The sequence below is a fragment of the Trichomycterus rosablanca genome, chromosome 10, assembly GCF_030014385.1.
Source record: "Trichomycterus rosablanca isolate fTriRos1 chromosome 10, fTriRos1.hap1, whole genome shotgun sequence".
NCBI lineage: Eukaryota > Metazoa > Chordata > Actinopteri > Siluriformes > Trichomycteridae > Trichomycterus > Trichomycterus rosablanca.
The window spans coordinates 7,294,796-7,314,741 of NC_085997.1; the positions used below are offsets into that span (position 1 = coordinate 7,294,796).

A 19,946-nucleotide genomic window follows, 5' to 3' on the forward strand; every position below is an offset into this window, starting at 1 on the left:
TTTGGTCTGTTGGTCCTGGATTTTGTAAAGTTGCTTTGAGACAATGTTCATTGTAAAAAGCGATATATAAATAAATTTGACTTGACATGTGTCTGAGATCTCTAACTCAAGCACCGTTTATGCAATCCATTTGATTGCAGCTCATGAACTTTCTTTTAAAAATGAAAAGCATGAGTTGGCAGTGGTGGGACTGGAACACGCGCAGGAGCCTTAATCCAGCGCCTTAGACCACTCGGCCACGCTACCACTGGTTAAGGTGCTGATCGAAACGAGCAACTACGTATGCAATTTCTACCTGCATTTTCCAATAGAAGTCAAAGAGGTTGCAAGTGCAATTGCCACACGTGTGATAGCTCAGTCGGTAGAGCATCAGACTTTTAATCTGAGGGTCCAGGGTTCAAGTCCCTGTTTGGGCGAGTTGTTTCTTACTGCATTAGGTGAGCGGTAATGTTCCGTACTACGTGCTTTGTTTAGAATGATGAAGAATTTGTACTTTGTGAGATATTTCTAAGTAAAATAGCATGTACTTGATAAGCTTGAAATAATAGCACTCTGTGTGTGTAACATGTTCTCCATACCAACTAGTTGTTTTAAACAGACTGTAGTAAATATAGGACCGTTTAAATCTATATTTATGTGCAGCCTAATAATGCACTGAGTTTTAGATATTAATACCCACGTATTTTATGTTGAATGACATGCATCATAATTTTAGTTCTTGCTTCACAGAGCTGCTTTGTTATTGCTCTGCACTAAACAGTTGGTATATCCTGCACTATTTTGGCCCCTACATAATGCAGCATCAACCCTTAAGACAGTCTGTCAGTGGTACAAAGTTACGATTTGGTTCAGTTCGTCCTAAAGGCTGTGATAAACGTGAGTACGTGAGCTTAAACACGTTGAACCCCCACTTTATAATGCAGCATCAATGATCTGTTAGTACATTACAATTTACAAAGGGTAAAGGAGAACTCATTATAAGGGGAATTAGCTCAATTGGTAGAGCGCTTGCTTCGCGTGCGAGAGGTAGTGGGATCGATGCCCGCATTCTCCAATTCAGAAACATTATGATCGTTTAAAGGCAACACGTAATGTAAGACTTGTTTCGTCATTGCTCACTGAAACGCTGCGTCAAAAATGAGGTCAGTTTACGCTTTATTTTCATTCATCGTTTAGTTTAAAGACCTTTATTAATTTTTTTAATTGACAAACATGCAATAACTTTGAAACAATCTTAAAACAAATCTTTTCACATTATTATGTATGGTAGAGGGTTAAAGATGTAAATTTGTATATAGCATGCGCTGTCAGAAGTGGGATTCGAACCCACACCTCCAAGGGAGACTGTGACCTGAACACAGCACATTAGACAGCTCGGCCATGCTGACTAGTGAGTACTTTTGGCAATATAGTGTATTAAGTGACTTCAAAAGAGTCGAAACAGGTATAAAACCTTTTTATATGAATTGAAGTTTTACAGGACAACGTATGTTAAAGTTTGTAATTCAAGTCACGTCCTTGTGAGGATTAAAGCAGGTTGCAGAGCCCGGGTAGCTCAGCCGGTAAAGCATCAGACTTTTAATCTGAGGGTCCAGGGTTCAAGTCCCTGTTCAGGCAAGTTGCTTCCTACTGCATTAGGTAAGCGTTAATGTTAATGAGATGTTTGTAAGTGAAATAGCATGTACTTGATCAGCTTGAAATAATAGCACACTGTATGTGTAACATGTTCTCCACACCATCTAGTTGTACGTCCAGCTGTTTCAAACAGATTGTAGTAAAAAGAGGACAGTTTAAATCTATATGTATGTGCAGCCTAATAATGCACTGAGTTTTAGATATCAATACCCACATATTTTATGTTGAATAACATGCATTATAATTTCAGTTCTTGCTTCACAGAGCTGCTTTGTTATTGCACTGCACTAAACAGTTGGTATATCCTGCACTATTGTGGCCCTTTCATAATGCAGCATCAATGCTCTGTTAGTACATTACAATTTACAAATGGTAAAGGAAGGTCCTTTATAAGGGGAATTAGCTCAAATTGTGGAGCGCTCGCTTAGCATGCGAGAGGTAGTGAGATCGATGCCCGCGTTCTCCAGGTTTTAAAATTATGTAGAGAAACAGATGGACTACAGTCAGTAATTGTAGAACTACAAAGTGCTTCAATATGGTAAGCGGAGCTGATAAAATGGACAGTGAGTCTAGAAACAAGGAGGTTGTTTTAATGTTATGTTCTAACGTGTAATAAATTGCATTTCTGAAAATGTCCACTAGGTGGAGGCAAACCCCAAATTTACAAAATTGCTCCTGATGACTACTGTTTATTGAAACAACATTTCCATCACAGATCTGCTTCAAACTTAGGGAAATCCGCTGTCAGAACTCGGACACAGTCTCTATGTTCAAGTCTAGATTGAAAACATATTTATTTACTCAGGCTTTTGATTGGTCTTTTCAAACTAAACAAGCAAACCTAGTTATGCTGTAATAGTTAGGGGTGCTGGAGTCTAAACCTGTAAAACTCTCTGATATTTTACTCTTAACGATTTCACATTGTAACAACATCTTCTGTTGTTTTAACCCGAGGAGGCTCTGACGAAACCTGTTCACCCTCTCGAGGTTAAAGACTGCAAGTCGAGACTGCAGTGCCAATAATGCTGCTCCTACTAGATGTGACGGACACCTGGCGTGAATGCACCAAAAATGTCCAGAACTTAAAACGGACTTTATCACAGACTGGACTGAACAATAAAGAACTTACATTATTTTTTTGCTAGTTACAACTTTCAGTTCAATTTTATTTTGTGTTTGTATGATTTGTGTAAATCCTATTTATTTAAAATATCCTCCAGGCCACCCAAGAAGGACGGGTCCCTGCTGAGTCTGGTTCCTATCAAGGTTTCTTCCTGAGTTTTTCCCTGCCACAGTCGCCCTCGGCTTGCTCAATAGGGGTTTTTGGTCTGTTGGTCCTGGATTTTGTAAAGTTGCTTTGAGACAATGTTCATTGTAAAAAGCGCTATATAAATAAATTTGACTTTACATGTGTCTGAGATCTCTAACTCAAGCACCGTTTATGCAATCCATTTGAGTACTACTGTACTTCATAGAGTACATCCTGAGCTTTTTATTAATGTCACATTTGTGGGTGTGTGGCAAGCAGCTCATGAACTTTCTTTTAAAAATGGCTGCCATGTCATATTTCACGTTTTATGGAAATAAGCAAAGTAAGAGATCAGTTTTGTTCAATATGAGTCGTAACTTCAGTTTATAAAGATTACAGAAATGTACAGCAATTTTAACCCTTTCTAAACAAAACACTTATCCAATGTCCCTTGTTGTGGCCAGCAGGACTAACTGCCCCCTGTTTTAGCCTATTTCTATACAAGGAAGCAGAGAGCTGAGTGAGTAAGGCAGAAAATATTTTATTACAAATTTATGCAGGAAATTCAGGTGGTGGTGTGTTAGTGTGTGTTGTGCTGGAATGACTGGATAAGACACAGCAGCGCTGCTGGACTGAGAATAGTCCACCAACCAAAAACATCCAGCCATCAGCACCCAGTGGGAAGCGTCCTATGACCACTGATGAAGGTCTAGAAGATGATCAACTCAAACAGCAGCGATAGATGAGTGATCGTTTCGGACTTTACATCTACAAGGTGGACCAACTAGGTAGGAGTGTCTAATAGAGTGGACAGTGAGTGGACACGGTATTTAAAAACTCCAGCAACGCTGCTGTGTCAGATCCACTCATGCCAGCACAACACACACTAACACACCACCACCATGTCAGTGTCACTGCAGTGCTGAGAATGATCCACCATCCAAATAATACCTGCTCTGTGGTGGTCCTGTCAATAATTGTAGAACTACAAAGTGCTTCTATATGGTAAGTGGAGCTGATAAAATAGACAGTGAGTGTAGAAACAAGGAGGTGGTTTTAATGTTATGGTTGATTAGTGTAAACTCACACACTGCTGTATGTGCTTGCATGACTGTAGGACGCGTTTTCAGTGCATTACCGTAATATCCATAAAATGTGTTCTTGAGTTTTCAGTGCAGAAAAGTTTGTGTAGAGACTGCAGCAGCGGATACTGTGTTTGTTTAGATTTTATAGTCATACTTTATTAACAAGTTTAAGGTAAGTTTATTAAAATAAACGTTTTTTGTATATTAGCTTCTGGATATTTTCGGATGCTACGGACAAAACTGTGTTGTACTGCTATGATGATACGACTATGTTCCAAACCCTTTTAGACTCTTCCACCACCGTTAGCGCTTCTCTCAGTTAGTTCAGCTCATTAAATATATTATCCACAGTATCGCTTACTTTTACAAACCCAATTGCAAAAATGTTTAGACAGAAGAGAAAATGTCAATGTAAATAGACAGTAGTTTGTAAAAGATGTTATTTATATTCTAGCATACAAACATACATCGCTCCAAAATATGAATGAACGCTTCAGCCAGGGTTGCCAGATTGCGCATTTTAAAGGCCGTCAAAATGCATGGAAAACCGCCCAAACATACTCACGAAAAACAGCCGATAATCAGCGCTTAAACAATATTAAACCAGTTAAACATGATCTACTACTGCTGATATCTCACAAATCAGTGATTATAAATTATGAATGGCATTTGAAATAATGAATGGCATTTGAAATAATAAAAAACTAAGACTAAGAAGTCTTAAGAAGTGTTTCAGGGTTTTTTGTGTTCTTGCTAGAACTGTTTCTACTTGAAGAACTCTTTAGTATAATTCAAGGTTCTTTGCTAACTCAATTTGATTTTTATGGATTTTTTTCTCTTGCCACATATAAATGCACATAACATTTAAGGACTGGAAAACAATCGTGCAATTGATACAGTAAAAAAGGTGAAAGAAAGGAATCTGTTCGTAATCTACCTGCAAAATTCTCCTCCTGAGATGTTTTTTTTTGTGTGTGTAAGCAGCAACATACTTCACCTAAAACTTGATATAATCGCCTTCAAGAGTGCCGAAACAGAAATAAAAATATTTTATATTAATTGAAGTTCTACAGGACAACGTATGTTAAAGTTTGTAATTTAAGTCACATTCTTGTGAGGATTAAAGCAGGTTGCAGAGCCCGAATAGCTCAGTCGGTAGAGCATCAGACTTTTAATATGAGGATCCAGGGTTCAAGTCCCTGTTCGAGTGAGTTGCTTCTTACTGCATTAGGTAAGCGGTAATTTCCAGCATTTAACCAGCCACAGCGAAGAACTGTTGGAGTAGCGACTAATCTTAACACATCAGATACACGACCATTCTTTTGTTACAGTAAGCTTGCAAGCAGAGCAACAAGTCAGTATTTAAGGGCTTCCTTTCTTACAACATTTCTTCTGCTAAACCAGACTTCTACTACATGCTTTGTTTAGAATGATGAAGAATGGAATGTTTACAATAGAAGCACTTCTGTAAGTCGCTCTGGACGAGAGCGTCTGCTAAATGCAGAAAATGTTAGAAGTGGAAATTGAACCCACGCCTCCAGGGGAGACTGCAAACTAAACACAGCACCTTAGATCACTCAACCATCCTGACCTGCTTGCAAAGGTCTAATACCAATCCCACAACACCCCCACGTGGACTAAGCTTTGGATGAACTGTTGTATCTTTTCATATTATTATGTATGGTAGAGGGTTAAAGATGTAAATTTGTATAAAGCATGAGCTGTCAGAAGTGAGATTCAAACCCACGCCTCAATGAGAGACTGTGACCTGAACGCAGCACCTTAGACCGCATCCTGACTAGCTTGGGTACCGTTGACACCACATCATATATCAATAGAAAGGGAGCCCCATATGAGCACTCCAACTGACCAAATAATGTTTTTGGGTGGACCATTCTTAGCACTGTAACGGCACTAGCATGTTAGGGTGTGTTTTTTTTCTGGTATGAATGTATTAGGTACAGCCTTCTTGTTGGGTTTTTAACTGACTGGATTATGTGTTAATAACTCAAACCCTGTTTGTGCTGGTTGTAGGCTATTCAATCGACCACTAGATGTAGTGTAGTGTGTATTCATGTTTCCTTAATTTCGTTGTGTTCTCCCTTAATGTAATTGCGTTCCACCTTAAAGAATTTGTGTTGTCTCTTAATATATTCGCGTTTTTCCTTATTGTTGTTGTGTTGTCAGCTTTTGTTTGTTTTGTAAATGTTATTGTGTTTTAACTCAGCGGGCCACCGTAATATAGATGGCATAATATGAATACAGTTACAAAGTAAAACGATGTCGCATGCTGACCTGTGTGGAATACAACTAATGTATGTAGTACTAAGAAGTGTTTCTTAAGGGTTTTTTTGGTGTTCTTGCTGGAACTGTTCTACAGGACAACGTATGTTAAAGTTTGTTTAGTTAGTTAATTCAAGTCACATCCTTGTGAGGGTTAAAGCAACTTGCAGAGCCCGGGTAGCTCAGTCGGTAGAGCATCAGACTTTTAATCTGAGGGTCCAGGGTTCAAGTCCCTGTTTGGGCGAGTTGTTTATTACTGCATTAGGTGAGCGGTAATGTCCCGTACAACATGGTTTAATTAGAAAGTTGAAGAATTTGTACTTTGTGAGATGTTATTAAGTGAAATACCATGTACTTGATAAGCTTGAAATAATAGCACTCTGTGTGTGTAACATGTTCTCCACACCAACTAGTTGTTTCAAACAGACTGTAGTAAATAGAGGACAGTTTAAATCTATATTTATGTGTAGCGTAATAATGCACTGTTTTAGATATTAATACCCACATATATTTTTTTGCCTTAAAGACTCACTTAAATCCTGATCATAATTTTTGAAGCTGCGATTCATTAAGCGATGCCGCAACGAGTTTCATATTACATGATACCCTTAAATAATCATAATGTATCTGCACTGGAGAATGCAGGCATCGATCCCGCTACCTCTCACATGCTAAGCGAGCGCTCTACCATTTGAGCTAATTCCCCTTACGATGCACCTTTGTTCTCATTTTGAAGGTTGTGATATTACTTTAAACTTACCTTTTCTTTTTCATGTAATTACTGATATTTTACTGGATCTCTGCTGATATCTTGTGGGCCATATTGACTAATCAGTGAAAATTTATGTTTCCTTGTATAATAAAACCATTATGCTTATTTAGCTTTAATTAGCTTTAATTATTAAACAGTTAATAAGATAGTGATGGTGAAACTAAAAACCTGTTATTACCATCACTAAGTGTCTTTACCATCACAAGAAGTTATGTGTTGGTAATGACATGTTGAGGTAATGACAGTTTTTACTTAGTGAAAAAAGTAAACAGCTAGCATACAATGTACTTTACATACATTTAAATAATGTGAACATTTCAATTGTAAAATACTGCTGTAACAATGTAAATAGACGCTGAATAAACATACTTCATGATCAGAATGAATACATGTTTAAATTTCTCACATTTTCAGATATCAAAGCCTGGGTCCTGGCATCCATGTGGATGTTACTTTGACACATACCACCTACCTCAGCATTGTTGCAGACCATATACACCCTTTCATGAAAACTGTATTCCCTGATGGCTGTGTCCTTTAATGAAGTAAATTTGTATAAAGTATGACCTGTCAGAAGTGGTATTCAAACCCACGTCTCCAGGGTAGACTGCGACCTGAACGCAGCGCCTTAGACCGCTCGGCCATCCTGACCTGCTCGCAAGGGTCTAATGCCAATTTCTCACAACACCCCACGTGCATCAGGGTTCAAGTCCCTGTTTGGGCGAGTTGTTTCTTACTGCATTAGATAAGCGGTAATGTCCTGTACTACATGGTTTATTTAGAAAGTTAAAGAATTTGTACTTTGTGAGATGTTTCTAAGTGAAATAGCATGTACCTGATCAGCTTGAAATAATAGCACACTGTATGTGTAACATGTTCTCCACACCAACTAGTTGTAAGCCCAGCTGTTTCAAACAGACTGTAGTAAATAGAGGACAGTTTAAATCTATATTTATGTGCAGCCTAATAATGCCTAATTAATACCCACATATTTTATGTTGAATTACATGCATCATAATTTTAGTTCTTGCTTCACAGAGCCGCTTTGTTATTGCACTGCACTATTTTGGCCCTTACATAATGCAGCATCAACGCTCTGTAGTACATTACAATTTACAAAGGGTAAAGGGGGGTCCTTCATCAGGGGAATTAGCTCAAATGGTAGAGTGCTCGCTTAGCATGCGAGAGGTAGTGGGATCGATGCCCACATTCTCCAGGTTTTAAAATTATGTAGAGAAACAGATGGACTACAGTCAGTAATTGTAGAACTACAAAGTGCTTCAATATGGTAAGCGGAGCTGATAAAATGGACAGTGAGTCTAGAAACAAAGAGGTTGTTTTAATGTTATGTTCTAACCTGACACTTTAAAATTAATATAAAAAATGGTTTGTAGTAGGTGAGAAACATTGATGTGTTTGTATAAAAATGGTTTGATATAAATTTATCAAAAGACAATGAAGACTTCAGGGCAGCTATCTATATGTATCCAAGATGGCGGTGAGTGCACAGCGCGAGGCTCAGCGTCTCGCCAGGCTTTGCTCTTTAGTTGTTATTAATCTAGTGTTGTTCAGTTTTTGCCCTCTGTACTGCCAGGCAAAAACGGGGTCTCTCTTCCATCTCTCACTGAAACCTCTTCAACAAACGCTGCATCCACAAAGCTCTCAGCGCTGTGGAGGATCCGTCACATCCATCGTGTGGATGCTTTACTTTCCTGCCGTCTGGGAGAAGGTACCGCAGCATCCGCACGAACACGACTAGCAGCAGCTTCATACCACAAGCCGAGTCCTGAACTCAGGTCTACAGACTCAACTGTAACAAAAAGTCATTGATCTGCCAATCTAGAGTATCTGATGATTAGGTGTAGACCGTCTGATCACCTTTCATTGTTCCAGGTGTGTGTGCCACTCAGCAAACGTGTGAAAACAAAGAGAGTTAAAGTGTGGCCAGACGGAGCCATCTCCTCTCTACCGCTTTCATAACATTGATTGGGGCATTTAAAAAAGTTAAAAAGTGTTTCTTCAGCAGCTGTTTTCTACCATTCATTATTTATTCTTTGACTAAAAATGATTCATGTAAATGTATTTGATACACATGTTGTGTAAGGTTACAGTAATTATCACTAACAGCACAAATAAAAGAAATAATTAACACAGTAAAATCAAAGAGAGACATTTTTCATAAATTAGGTGTGTGTGTGTGTGGGGGGGGGGGTTAAAAATCATTTGAGTAAAATAATTAAAAATAAACAAATGGTGAAATTTAAATGTACACCATCACCTGCAGCACTGAGACCTTCTGCCTTTGTGACATCATTGTGATGACACTGAGTGTTCTGTTAGAGCTCAGTTCAGTTGAACCTTCAGTGTTTGTACATCATTTCTCATGATGGCTGCTGAACAGGAGAGACGTGCTACCGACCGTCCTTCTCTAATGCGACGCTTTTTGTGTAGTCTATGTCTGTGCTGGCCGTTCGGTCGAGTTCGTTCTCAGACGTCTTTTCAGGATGTCTGTGGTGGCGAGACCGAACCGGAGGGCAGCGTGGACGCAGAGAACCAGATAGTTATGGAGGGATACTTGTTCAGGAGGGCCAGTAATGTCTTTAAAACATGGAACAGGTCTGTAGAGAGCTAGAACACACGATGAGCAATCATTTAGGTAGAAATGAATGGCAAATTAAACACCTCTAATCATCATAGCAATCGTTTCCTAAATATTGTACATTTAACTGACTCTGACTGATCAACGGCGTGTTAAATCAGAATACACAACGATTCAACACGATGATTTAATATGAAGCTCATTTATATCACTGTATTAGTTACAAGTGAAACCCTGCAGAATTTCAGTACTATGCAGTTGTTTTATTTCTATGATTCCTTTTGTTTCTGTTTCTTTCCTTCAGGCGCTGGTTCCTGATTCAGAACAACCACCTTATGTACAAGAAGAAATCCGGGGTTAGTCACGTGTCCTTTGTCTAAAGTAAAATCAGTAGCAATAGTGGCTTACATCAAAATCAACATAAAAAGGAGAAACTGTTCCTGAACAATCAGTTTTAAAGACTCGTTTGCTAAAGTTTGAGTTGCTTTGCTTGTGCTTTGATTTAAAACTGAAATATTAGAGGTAAAGAAATGTTTGAGAAACCTTTTGTGCCCCCAGCAGAATATCATGGTGGTCATAGCTGATTTACGCCTGTGCACGGCCAAACACTACAAGAGCATTGGACGCCGTTGCTGCTTCCAGGTGGTTTCACCTACAAAGTAAGTCCAGTGTACCATCAGGCATGAAAATTAATTTGATTTCTTTATTCATGACACGCTGAAGGGCGTGGCTGTGCAACTGTTCTGCTAAAGAAAGATGAGGAATATAAAAAGGAACATTTTACTCTCTTTATAATAGAAATGACATGAAAACCGGAGTGGAATAAGCACTCTGTTGTGCTGTAGATTCGTGCCATGTTCAGGGTGTGTGTGTGTGTGTGTGTGTGTGTAGGATCTGGGTATTGCAGGCCGATTCAGAGGAGAATAGAGAGGCTTGGATCATAACCATTCAGAACATGGTTGCTAACACCGATGGTGACAGAACAGACGACTCCATCACTTCCCAATCAAATGAGGTGGTGGATTTGAGCCCAAAACAGGAAGGATCCAGTAGCTCCTCTGAATCACGAGGATCCCAACACACAGAGAGAGACTCGCTACGTCCACGATCCGCTTCTGGAACCTCAGGTGGGTTTGAAACACCAGTCTAACAAGAACACTCGATTCCATCAAGTATAAAGCAAACCAGTTTAAAATGGCCAAAATCAACATTTGAATGGATGCAGACACATTCCATTTCCACTCTCCTACTCTTTCTGATTGATATCTGCTCCATTCCAAACCTCGTACCTTTGACCATCCACTTCTGACCTTGCCTCTGTACAGCTGAGCTTAGTCTTGGTGAAATTGTGCTGGAATCGGCTGCTGTGTTGGATTCCCTCTCTGATGCTTCTCTAGCGAGCAGTGGTAAGTACACACTACAGCAAGTCGACTAGAAAACCATTTTTTTATTCAGAGCTAAATTTACTAGGTGAAAGGTTTTGAGTGAATGAGTGCAGTGATTTAGAAAAGAATCCAGTTGATGTAAAACGCTGATACTAACACAAAACACGTCTTTTAAGTCGAGAGCATTGACGGTACAGTTGGAGGGACCTCACACATCGAAGATAGCCCGGAGGAACTGAGCACCAGCACTTCCTGCAGCAACTTCATCCACACAGGTCAGCCAGAACTTTACTGAACCATTCAGTGATATTGTAAACTGGTAAGATTTAATGATAAAACATTTGTAACGTATGACTCTGTAAAGCTCTGTACACTTATTGTACTTCTGATGTGTTAAACAGCTGGTGAGAAGAGCACGACTACAGGAAAGCACTCTGTCCAGAGAGGCAGCGCTCCTTCCAAAGGTCTGTCCAGCCTCACACCTTTCATAGAACAAATATTTTCTAGAGCTTAAATCATGCTGCTCGTGAGTTTTGTATTGAGTTTTTTACTTTTACTGAGGAGTTTCTATCAGATTAACAACACGTCCTGTTTTACAGAGTGCTTCGATAGCCTGTACGGAGTCGGAAAGCTTCTGGGCAAAGGAGGCTGCGGTTCTGTGTTTGCAGGACTTCGTAAGGCCGATGGAAAACAGGTGAGATATTTACTCGGCTCTGCTCAGTGACACGAGAATTGTCGATCATTACAAAGCTGCTTTGATCTTAAGATCCACATTGACTACGCATGTCATCAAACTTGTAGTTAAAACGCGAACGGCTCTTTTGGTTACTGTTGGCCCGTAATATTCGTTCCTGATTTTAATGGTTTTGTTTTGCATGTTTTAATAGGTTGCTATTAAGATTGTGCTGAAGAGTGGCTGTGACAGATTCATCACCATTGTAAGTAACATTTGTTTCACTTGTGAAATATTGCAAAGATGCAACAGCCATATATAAAAAAAACCTTATCTTATAAACATGATGCATTAAAATGCAAAATAGCATCAAATGTAACCGCCACTCTGCCTACTGACTACCGATTCCAACCCCATGCTAACCATGTCTGCTCAAATGTAAGCCTGGTGAGAAGAACGGTCTCCCTGTAGAGGTGGCGTTGATGCTGATGGTGTCCGAGCCACCTTGCTGCGAACACGTCCTGGAGCTCCTGGAATGGTTCGACATGCCCGAGTGCTACGTCTTGATCCTGGAGCGACCCGCCCGCTGCATGGACCTCTTCGAATACCGCAGGAACGGCTCACTTCCCGAACGTCTGGCTCAGGTCATCATGTGGCAGGTGGTTCTCGCCGCCCGTCATTGCCGTGATCGCGGGGTTCTCCATCGGGATATCAAGGAGCAGAACCTTCTGGTCAGTTTCGACACGTTAGAGGTCAAGCTCATAGACTTTGGCTGTGGGGACTTGCTCAAGTCGACCCCCTACAGACGTTTTGCAGGTAATTGTACCTCGGAGGTCAGTAGCTATGAAACACAGATGACAGCGATCGCATAGGAAAGCCGTGTGTGTGAACCGTTTCTCGCACTTTTATTCAGGCACCATACTATACGCCCCACCTGAATGGATCGAGGAAGGTAGGTATCATGGTTGCGCTGCAACGGTGTGGAGCCTGGGCGTCCTTTTGTTTGTTTTAGTGTGTGGAGAGCTGCCATTCTGGAATGAGAGGGAGATTGCTGCTGGACATCTGATCTTCAAAGCTGGTGTGTCTAAGGGTAAGAAAATGCAGAAGCATAAGAAGCATGTCTCTTATAGTTTTTTTTTTAAAGTGATGTTAAATAGTTTCTATTACAATATTGTAACGACCCGATCACTGCACGCACAGCCTGCCGTCATCTGATAAGACGCTGCCTGGCCAAGGATCCGAATGAGCGACCCAGCCTCGAGATGATGCTGGAGCACAACTGGTTTTCAGAGATCCTTAGGAACTAAGTCCAGGTCAGTCAGAACACATAAGGATAGACCTAAATGGATTTAGCTAAGAGTCTGTGTTAGCATATAGGCCAGATCACATGTTGCAATGAATCATCGTTGCATTTTGCTAATAACATCAAAGACACTAGGTTAGTAATTGGTGTGTAAAGAACTTTTAACCAAATACAATCATACATTTTTTTATAGCTATAACAACAATTCCTCATGTCAAACTGTTTTTTTTCCCTTTTCTTTACTCTACAGGCACCTGTATGGGTTTGTAGCAGACGGATCATGGGTGAGCATATCGGAGACTAAGCAATGACTAAATGTGTATGAACAAAACCGTCCACTGTTTGCTTTCATGTAATGTCAGGGACAGTGATAGCTCAGTGGTTAAGGTACTGGACTAGTAAACAGAAGGTTGCCGGTTCAAGCCCCGCCACCACCAAGTTGCCACTGTTGGGTCCCTGAGCAAGGCCCTTAACCCTCAATTGCTCATTGTGTAAGTCGCTTTGGATAAAAGCGTCTGCTAAATGCTGAAAATGTAAATGTAATGTCAAAGTAATCTGAGAGCATGAACACCAGAAAACACAACAGGAGTGATTTGGAGATCAGAAACATTTTGTGGATCAGCTTGACGAGTCAGTCGACTGAATAATACTGAAGTTTTTCAAGCTGCTTTTCATCTGTTTCCCCCCTCAGATAATTATTAGCTTAACATCCCCTTAACACATGATGGAAATCAATCTCACATTATGTTTTCACCACCACAGCACAGGTCTGCTACAAGAACACATCCAGAGGTTTTTAGCTGAGGTTCAGATCACCTCCATTCCTCAACACTGTGTACATACCACGCCAGATCAGAAAGGTGAGTGCTGGGAGAAAGTGGTTTAGGCAGTTAGGACTTTAACATAATTTAAACATCAATGATTGATATGGGTGTGTGTGTGTGTTCTGGGTAATTGCCTTATAGAAAGCCCCATCAATGAACAAGTCTAACCTACTGGAAGAAGCAACCAGATCAGATTTGGGCCTAAGCACCTTGATACCTGGCAGAAGATGAAATGACTTTGAGTCACCACAACAATCTATGGTGGGTGTCTGGGAATGGATCCTGCAGACTTTTAACACATGTGTATTGTGCCTTGATTGAAGTTGATGGTAATTTAACGGTCAGTACATTGTTTTGCGTCTTTACAGATCAACGACCACGTCTGTCGTCCAGAAAGCACTTTGACCTTCTCTGTGGTGGTGTATGAGACGAGAGATGAAACAAAACCAATAAAATATTGAATAAAACTGTGTTTGTACTGGTGTGTGTATTTTCTTTACCTACTTTATGACTTGCACAACACAGGAGAGCACATTTTATAAAGAATTGATGCAGAAATGTAGATGAATCCTAAACAAGTTTGGAATGACCTTTTCCTGCAGCTGTAGTTTTGTACAGCTGAGAACGTATGGATATAAAAAATGATCAAAATGACCCTTTACAATTAGACACATTTTGCCCAGCAACATTCCAGAAAACCAGACTTCACTCACTAAATCACTAAAGTACTTTATTTAAACCAGAGGGTCTAATGTCATGTAACAAAAAGCTTTTTCAAAACTGATTTCGTTCAGTAAAACATGTTACATATGACATGTTCTGACATTTCAACAACAAATGTTTAAAACACAACATAAAGGCACTGATCCCATAAACTGTAGTCCAGTGGTCATCAACAGGAACACTTCCATGTTTTTAATAGAAGACTGTGCAACTCCCCAGCACATCACTGTTGTTTAGAACTGGCACTACTTATGTCTGTCCAAAGATCTCTCATGGTTCTGTACAGGCTAAACAACAGAAACAGAAATGAACAAGCAACTCATCACATAAGTGATAAAATATTATAAACTGAAATCTTTATCAATGAATAATGAAAATATTGAAAAAAAAATAATTCAAGTTAAATCAAGGAAAGTAAGGTGTGACTCATTTGAGAGTCGTTGCCCCACCCTGCCAGGTGTGAATTGGGGTTAAACTGACTAGGAGGGACATGCTTTATAGGTGGCTGACCAATTGGTGTGAAGTCCCTGGGATAAAGCAGGTTGTGTCTAAAGGTGTTGCTGGGTCTGAAAAAGTCATTTTGACACTCGCTCTGGCTGCACGCTTTCTGTCTGCTCTCCGCTTGCTTTTAGTTTTTAGTTATTTTAGTCATTTTTTATCTTTTATTTCTAAAATATAGAGCTCAATCAGCAGACACCGACAATTGATCGGCTGGAATGGCACAGAATTACAGAAATACATTACAGAAATACATTAAACTAGACATTTAGTTAACGGAGTTTTCCACTAGCCGTCAGACTAAACTCGGGCACAGTTATCAGGACTACCATGGCTCCTATCACTACAGCGGGTTTTTCGTGCTGCTCCAACTGCTACAGACTCCTACGGAAAATTGCTGTGCTGGAGACAAAAATGCTCACAATCCTACCTGGAACGGATAGGAGAAATAGTTTCAGATCACTCGAGGGTGAGTCAAAATCTAACACAGAACAACCAGCTAAACTAAGGCTAGACAGCTTAACAGACTTCCCGAAGCTTGACAGAAGTCAATCAAAACAGGGGAACAGAAACGAGCCATGTGAGAGAATAAGTCGGTGGCACAAACTTGGAGCGAAACCAAAAGCACAAAAGCAGCAGGTGGCTGTCTTAATGTCTTCCACGCCAGACTGTTCATCATGGGCTCGGAAAGCTAAAACTATTCCAAAAGCTAGCACAATTGCACCCCGTGGGAAAATAGCAGGGTCGCAACAAAAACCGATCCCTTTGCTGAATTGTTTTGAACCGCTCAGCTGACTGCTCAGAAGTTCATCAGTGGGCCTCTCCCAGCCCGAGGATCTAATATTATTTTCACGGCTACTCAACCTCAACACGTGGCTAAGCAGAACCTGCAGTTTGAAAGGTATGGATTATATTGACAATTTTAATCTATTCTGGGGGCGCAGAGAATTTTTTTACCCAGATGGCACCCACCTAAGCAAGACTGGAGTGAAGGCACTAAAGGACAACCTCCATTTTGCTCTTCGCCACCCATCTGCTTCTTGGACTGACTCGACACAATACGTGCATCCTCAACCTCCCTCACCTGCCTTCAACCATGAAGGATCATCAACACATACAATCCCCATCACTGGAGAACACAGCTCAGGCTGAGTTTCTGACTCTTGACGAAAGCTATTACGACCTTCATCATCAGGCAGTGACACAGCAGTCAACAGCAGAGACATCACAGTCATCCTCCAACTTCTCTCTCTCAACAACATCACCTCCACATATGGATTTCACAGAGAAAATGGAGAAACTGGTGTGTGTTGGGACTAAATTCTCACACTCCATCTCAGCCAGTCCACAGGTTTCACCCAAAAAGCCCAGGGCACCAACCAGTCTAACCTCTTACCTGTACCACGACAACCTCGGGCTGCCCCAGGGGCTCCTGTGGTTCCTTTAAAGCTAGCTCTGCTTAATATTAGATCTCTAGCCAACAAATCATTTTTAGTGAATGACATAATTCTATCTTACAGTTTAGATTTTCTGTTTCTAACTGAAACATGGTTAGCAGAAGGCAGCAGTGCCACTGTTCTTAATGAAACAGCACCAGCAAACTTCAGTTCTATGAATGTGTGTCGAAGTGGTAGGAAAGGTGATAAGGCCTTATTTAAAGATGTATTCCAGTGCAAAGAGACTGTGCTTGGTAATTTTATGTCTTTTGAATACCTCTGTTTTATTTTGAAGGGTACTCCCAAAATTTTATTTTTAACCATTTATAAAACTCCAAGGTACTCTGCACATTTTATAGATGAATTTACTGAACTACTGTCAGTTATCTCCACTGAGTACAGCTTTTTCATCATAACTGGGGATTGTAACATCCACTTAGATAATAACAAGGACAATAACACCAAAGAACTTCTTGGACTTTTTGACACGTTTGGTCTATTGCAACATGTGAAAGGGCCTACACATACTCGAGGGCACACTCTGGATCTAGTTATTACTAAAGGTCTTATCATTTCTTCTGTTATGGTCAATGACTTAGCCCTCTCTGATCATTTTTGTGTCTTCTTTGAAATGCTGATCACTTCAGATGCTCAAACTAGCACTGTTTCTGTTAAGAAAAGGTGCATAAATGAAAGTACTAGTTCTCAGTTTATGGAGGCCATAGCTATATCACCAACTTTAATTGCAGAGTCAGTTGATGAACTCCTGGATAACTTTAACGTGAAAATATTGACTGTCATGGATGTGGTTGCCCCGGTAAAAGTCATGAAAACGTTGAGCAAACAGAAAGCACCATGGCGTAACACAATGATGGTAATAGCTCTGAAAAGAGAATGCAGGAGAGCTGAACGTAAGTGGAGGAAAACTAAACTTCAAATCCACTATGATCTCTATAAGCAAAGCCTTTGTAGTTTTAACTCGGAGTTAGGCAGGGCTAGACAGCTGCACTTCTCTAAGATCATCAACAGGAACATCAACAACACCCGCACTCTATTCAACGTGGTCGACAAGCTTACAAATCCTCCAAAACAGATCACACCAGAACTTCTGTCCACAGAGAAATGTAATGAATTTGCTCATTTCTTCTGTGAAAAAATAAAAACTATTAGACTGACCATCAACGCCACTCAGTCAAACGATGAAACCATGCCGCCCCTACAGACACCTAGAAATAACATGACTATTATGTCACAATTTAATACAATAGACCAAAAAACTCTGGAGAAAATAGTTCAGCTGTTCGGTTACCTTATGCCTTTTTTTTTGTCTCTCTAACTCCTTACTTACGTTGCACATTCTCTGTACCCCAGATCCAACAATGCAGGTCTTGTCAAGGTGACAAAGACTTGTCAGAGCGGAAAGAAGTGGCTGATGCTGGCACCAGCCGACACTGAGCCTTGCAGTTTCCCATATGGTCTATCAGTCAGTATTCCTGTTTTTTACCCAGGCGGCCTGGGTTCGACTTCCGGTATGGGAATTGGACTTGAGCAAAACTTTGCCTATTACTTCTTCGGCGCCTTGTTGCTGTAGCTCAAGCACATTGTTCTGTTGGAACTATGACTGCAGTCTATCGGGGGCAGCCGATGTGAGCCACCAGTGGCAGACTGCTGGTAAGCCGTGATCGTATAGTGGTTAGTACTCCGCGTTGTGGCCGCAGCAACCCCGGTTCGGATCCGAATCACGGCACTGTCCTTTTGTATGCCGTGCTTCGAAGGTTTCTATTCTCTCCTCAGTCAAGAGACAGAAATGGGGCTGGAGCTTCAGGAAAGTCCTGTTGGAAGTATGACTGCAGTCTATCAGGAAGCAATCGACGTGAGCCACCAGTGGCAGACCGCTGGGAAGCCGTGATCGTATAGTGGTTAGTACTCTGTGTTGTGGCCGCAGCAACCCCGGTTCGAATACGGGTCACGGCACTGTCTTTTTGTATGCCGTCCTTCGAAGGTTTCTATTCTCTCTCTTTTTTTGTCTCTCTAACTCCTTGTGTATGGTTCTCTGTACCCCAGATCCAACAATGCAGGTGACAAAGACTTGGCAGAGCGGAATGAAGTGGCTGATTCTGGTTCCCATATGGTCTAGCGGTCAGTATTAGTTCCTCGGCGCCTTGTTGCTGTAGCTCAAGCAGCTTGCAGTTCAAATCTTAGGCCATGTGGGGGTGTTGAGGAAAATTGGCATTGGTAATGTGCAAGCAAGTCAGGATGGCCAAGCAGTCGTTCAGCTCGCAGTCTCCCCTGGAGCCGTGGGTTAGAATCCCCCTTCTGACAGCTCATGCTTTATACCTTCAAAATGGGATCAAAAATGCTAATGCACATAAGGTATTACAGTTACATATAATCACAAACACCCCCTCCCCCCACCACCACCACCATCAAAAAGAAAATCCTTCAGCAGCACTGCAACAAGAACAGGACAATCTCCTACAAGTTCAACAAAATCAAAGAGAATGCACTTCATAAAAGACCTCATCCCAGAATATGGCTGCATGTTGGCGCTGTTGGCTGACTGAGACTTTTTGAACTGCACTAAACAGTTGGTATATCCTGCACTATTTTGGCACTTACATAAAGCAGCATCAACCCTTAAATCCGTCTGTCAGTGGTACAAAGACAGTTATTATTTTTTTCAGTACGTCCTAAATGCTGGGATGAACGTTTTAAATAAACGTCTCTGATGGTTTAAAAGCAACGCATGATATACCGTACTTGTACTCGGTTGGGAAAAAATGGTATCGATGCATCCCTAATCTCAAGTACAAATTCTTCAACTCTCTAAATAAACCATGTAGTACGGGACATTACCGCTTACCTAATGCAGTAAGGAAGAACTCGCCCGAACAGGGACTTGAACTCTTGAACCTCAGATTAAAAGTCTGATGCTCTACCGAATTAGCTATCTGGGCCCTACAATCTGTTCTTTTCCTCACAAGGATGTGAGATCAATTACAAACTTTAACATACGTTGTCCTGTAAAACTTTAATTAATATAAAACGTTTTTATTTCTGTTTCGGCTCTCTTGAACGCGATTGTATAAAGTTTTAGGTGAAGTATGTTGCTGCTTACACACACAAAGAAAAACATCTCTGGAGGAGAATTTTGCAGGTAGATTACAAACAGATTCCTTTCTTCCACCTTTCTACCTTTTTTCCTGTATCAATTGCACGATGGTTTTAAAGTCATTAAAATGTTATGTGCATTTATATGTGGCAAAATAAAAAAATCCATAAAAATCAAATTGAGTTAGCAAAGAATCTTAAATTATACTAAATGGTTCTTCAAGTAGAAACAGTTCTACCAAGAACACCTAAAAGAACCCTTAAGAAACACTTCTTAGCGCTACATACATCAGTTGTATTCCACACAGGTCAGCATGCGATGAAACTTTGCTCGAAACAGACATCGTTTTACTTTCTAACTGTATTCATA

At 40.6% G+C, this 19,946-nt stretch overlaps 1 protein-coding gene and 2 non-coding genes across 3 annotated transcripts; all 3 read left to right on the forward strand.

The window, feature by feature from the left end:
* The first annotated feature begins 6,423 nt into the window (after positions 1–6,423).
* On the forward strand, positions 6,424–6,496 carry trnak-uuu (transfer RNA lysine (anticodon UUU)). Its single transcript has one exon. It is a non-coding gene; the product is annotated as a tRNA-Lys (tRNA).
* Positions 6,497–8,167: 1,671 nt separating this feature from the next.
* trnaa-agc (transfer RNA alanine (anticodon AGC)) lies at positions 8,168–8,240 on the forward strand. Its single transcript has one exon. It is a non-coding gene; the product is annotated as a tRNA-Ala (tRNA).
* A 276-nt stretch (positions 8,241–8,516) lies between these two features.
* Positions 8,517–14,286, forward strand: LOC134321619 (aurora kinase-like). The gene is made up of 18 exons (XM_063003421.1): positions 8,517–8,522; positions 8,619–8,753; positions 9,426–9,640; positions 9,928–9,979; positions 10,185–10,282; positions 10,515–10,750; positions 10,949–11,029; positions 11,185–11,283; positions 11,410–11,472; positions 11,608–11,702; positions 11,896–11,946; positions 12,125–12,497; positions 12,595–12,771; positions 12,882–12,994; positions 13,235–13,268; positions 13,747–13,844; positions 13,950–14,069; positions 14,177–14,286. The coding sequence occupies exons 1-14, from the start codon at positions 8,517–8,519 to the stop codon at positions 12,986–12,988; spliced, it is 1,788 nt and encodes a 595-aa protein (XP_062859491.1). The 3' UTR covers positions 12,989–12,994; positions 13,235–13,268; positions 13,747–13,844; positions 13,950–14,069; positions 14,177–14,286.
* Positions 14,287–19,946: the final 5,660 nt, after the last annotated feature.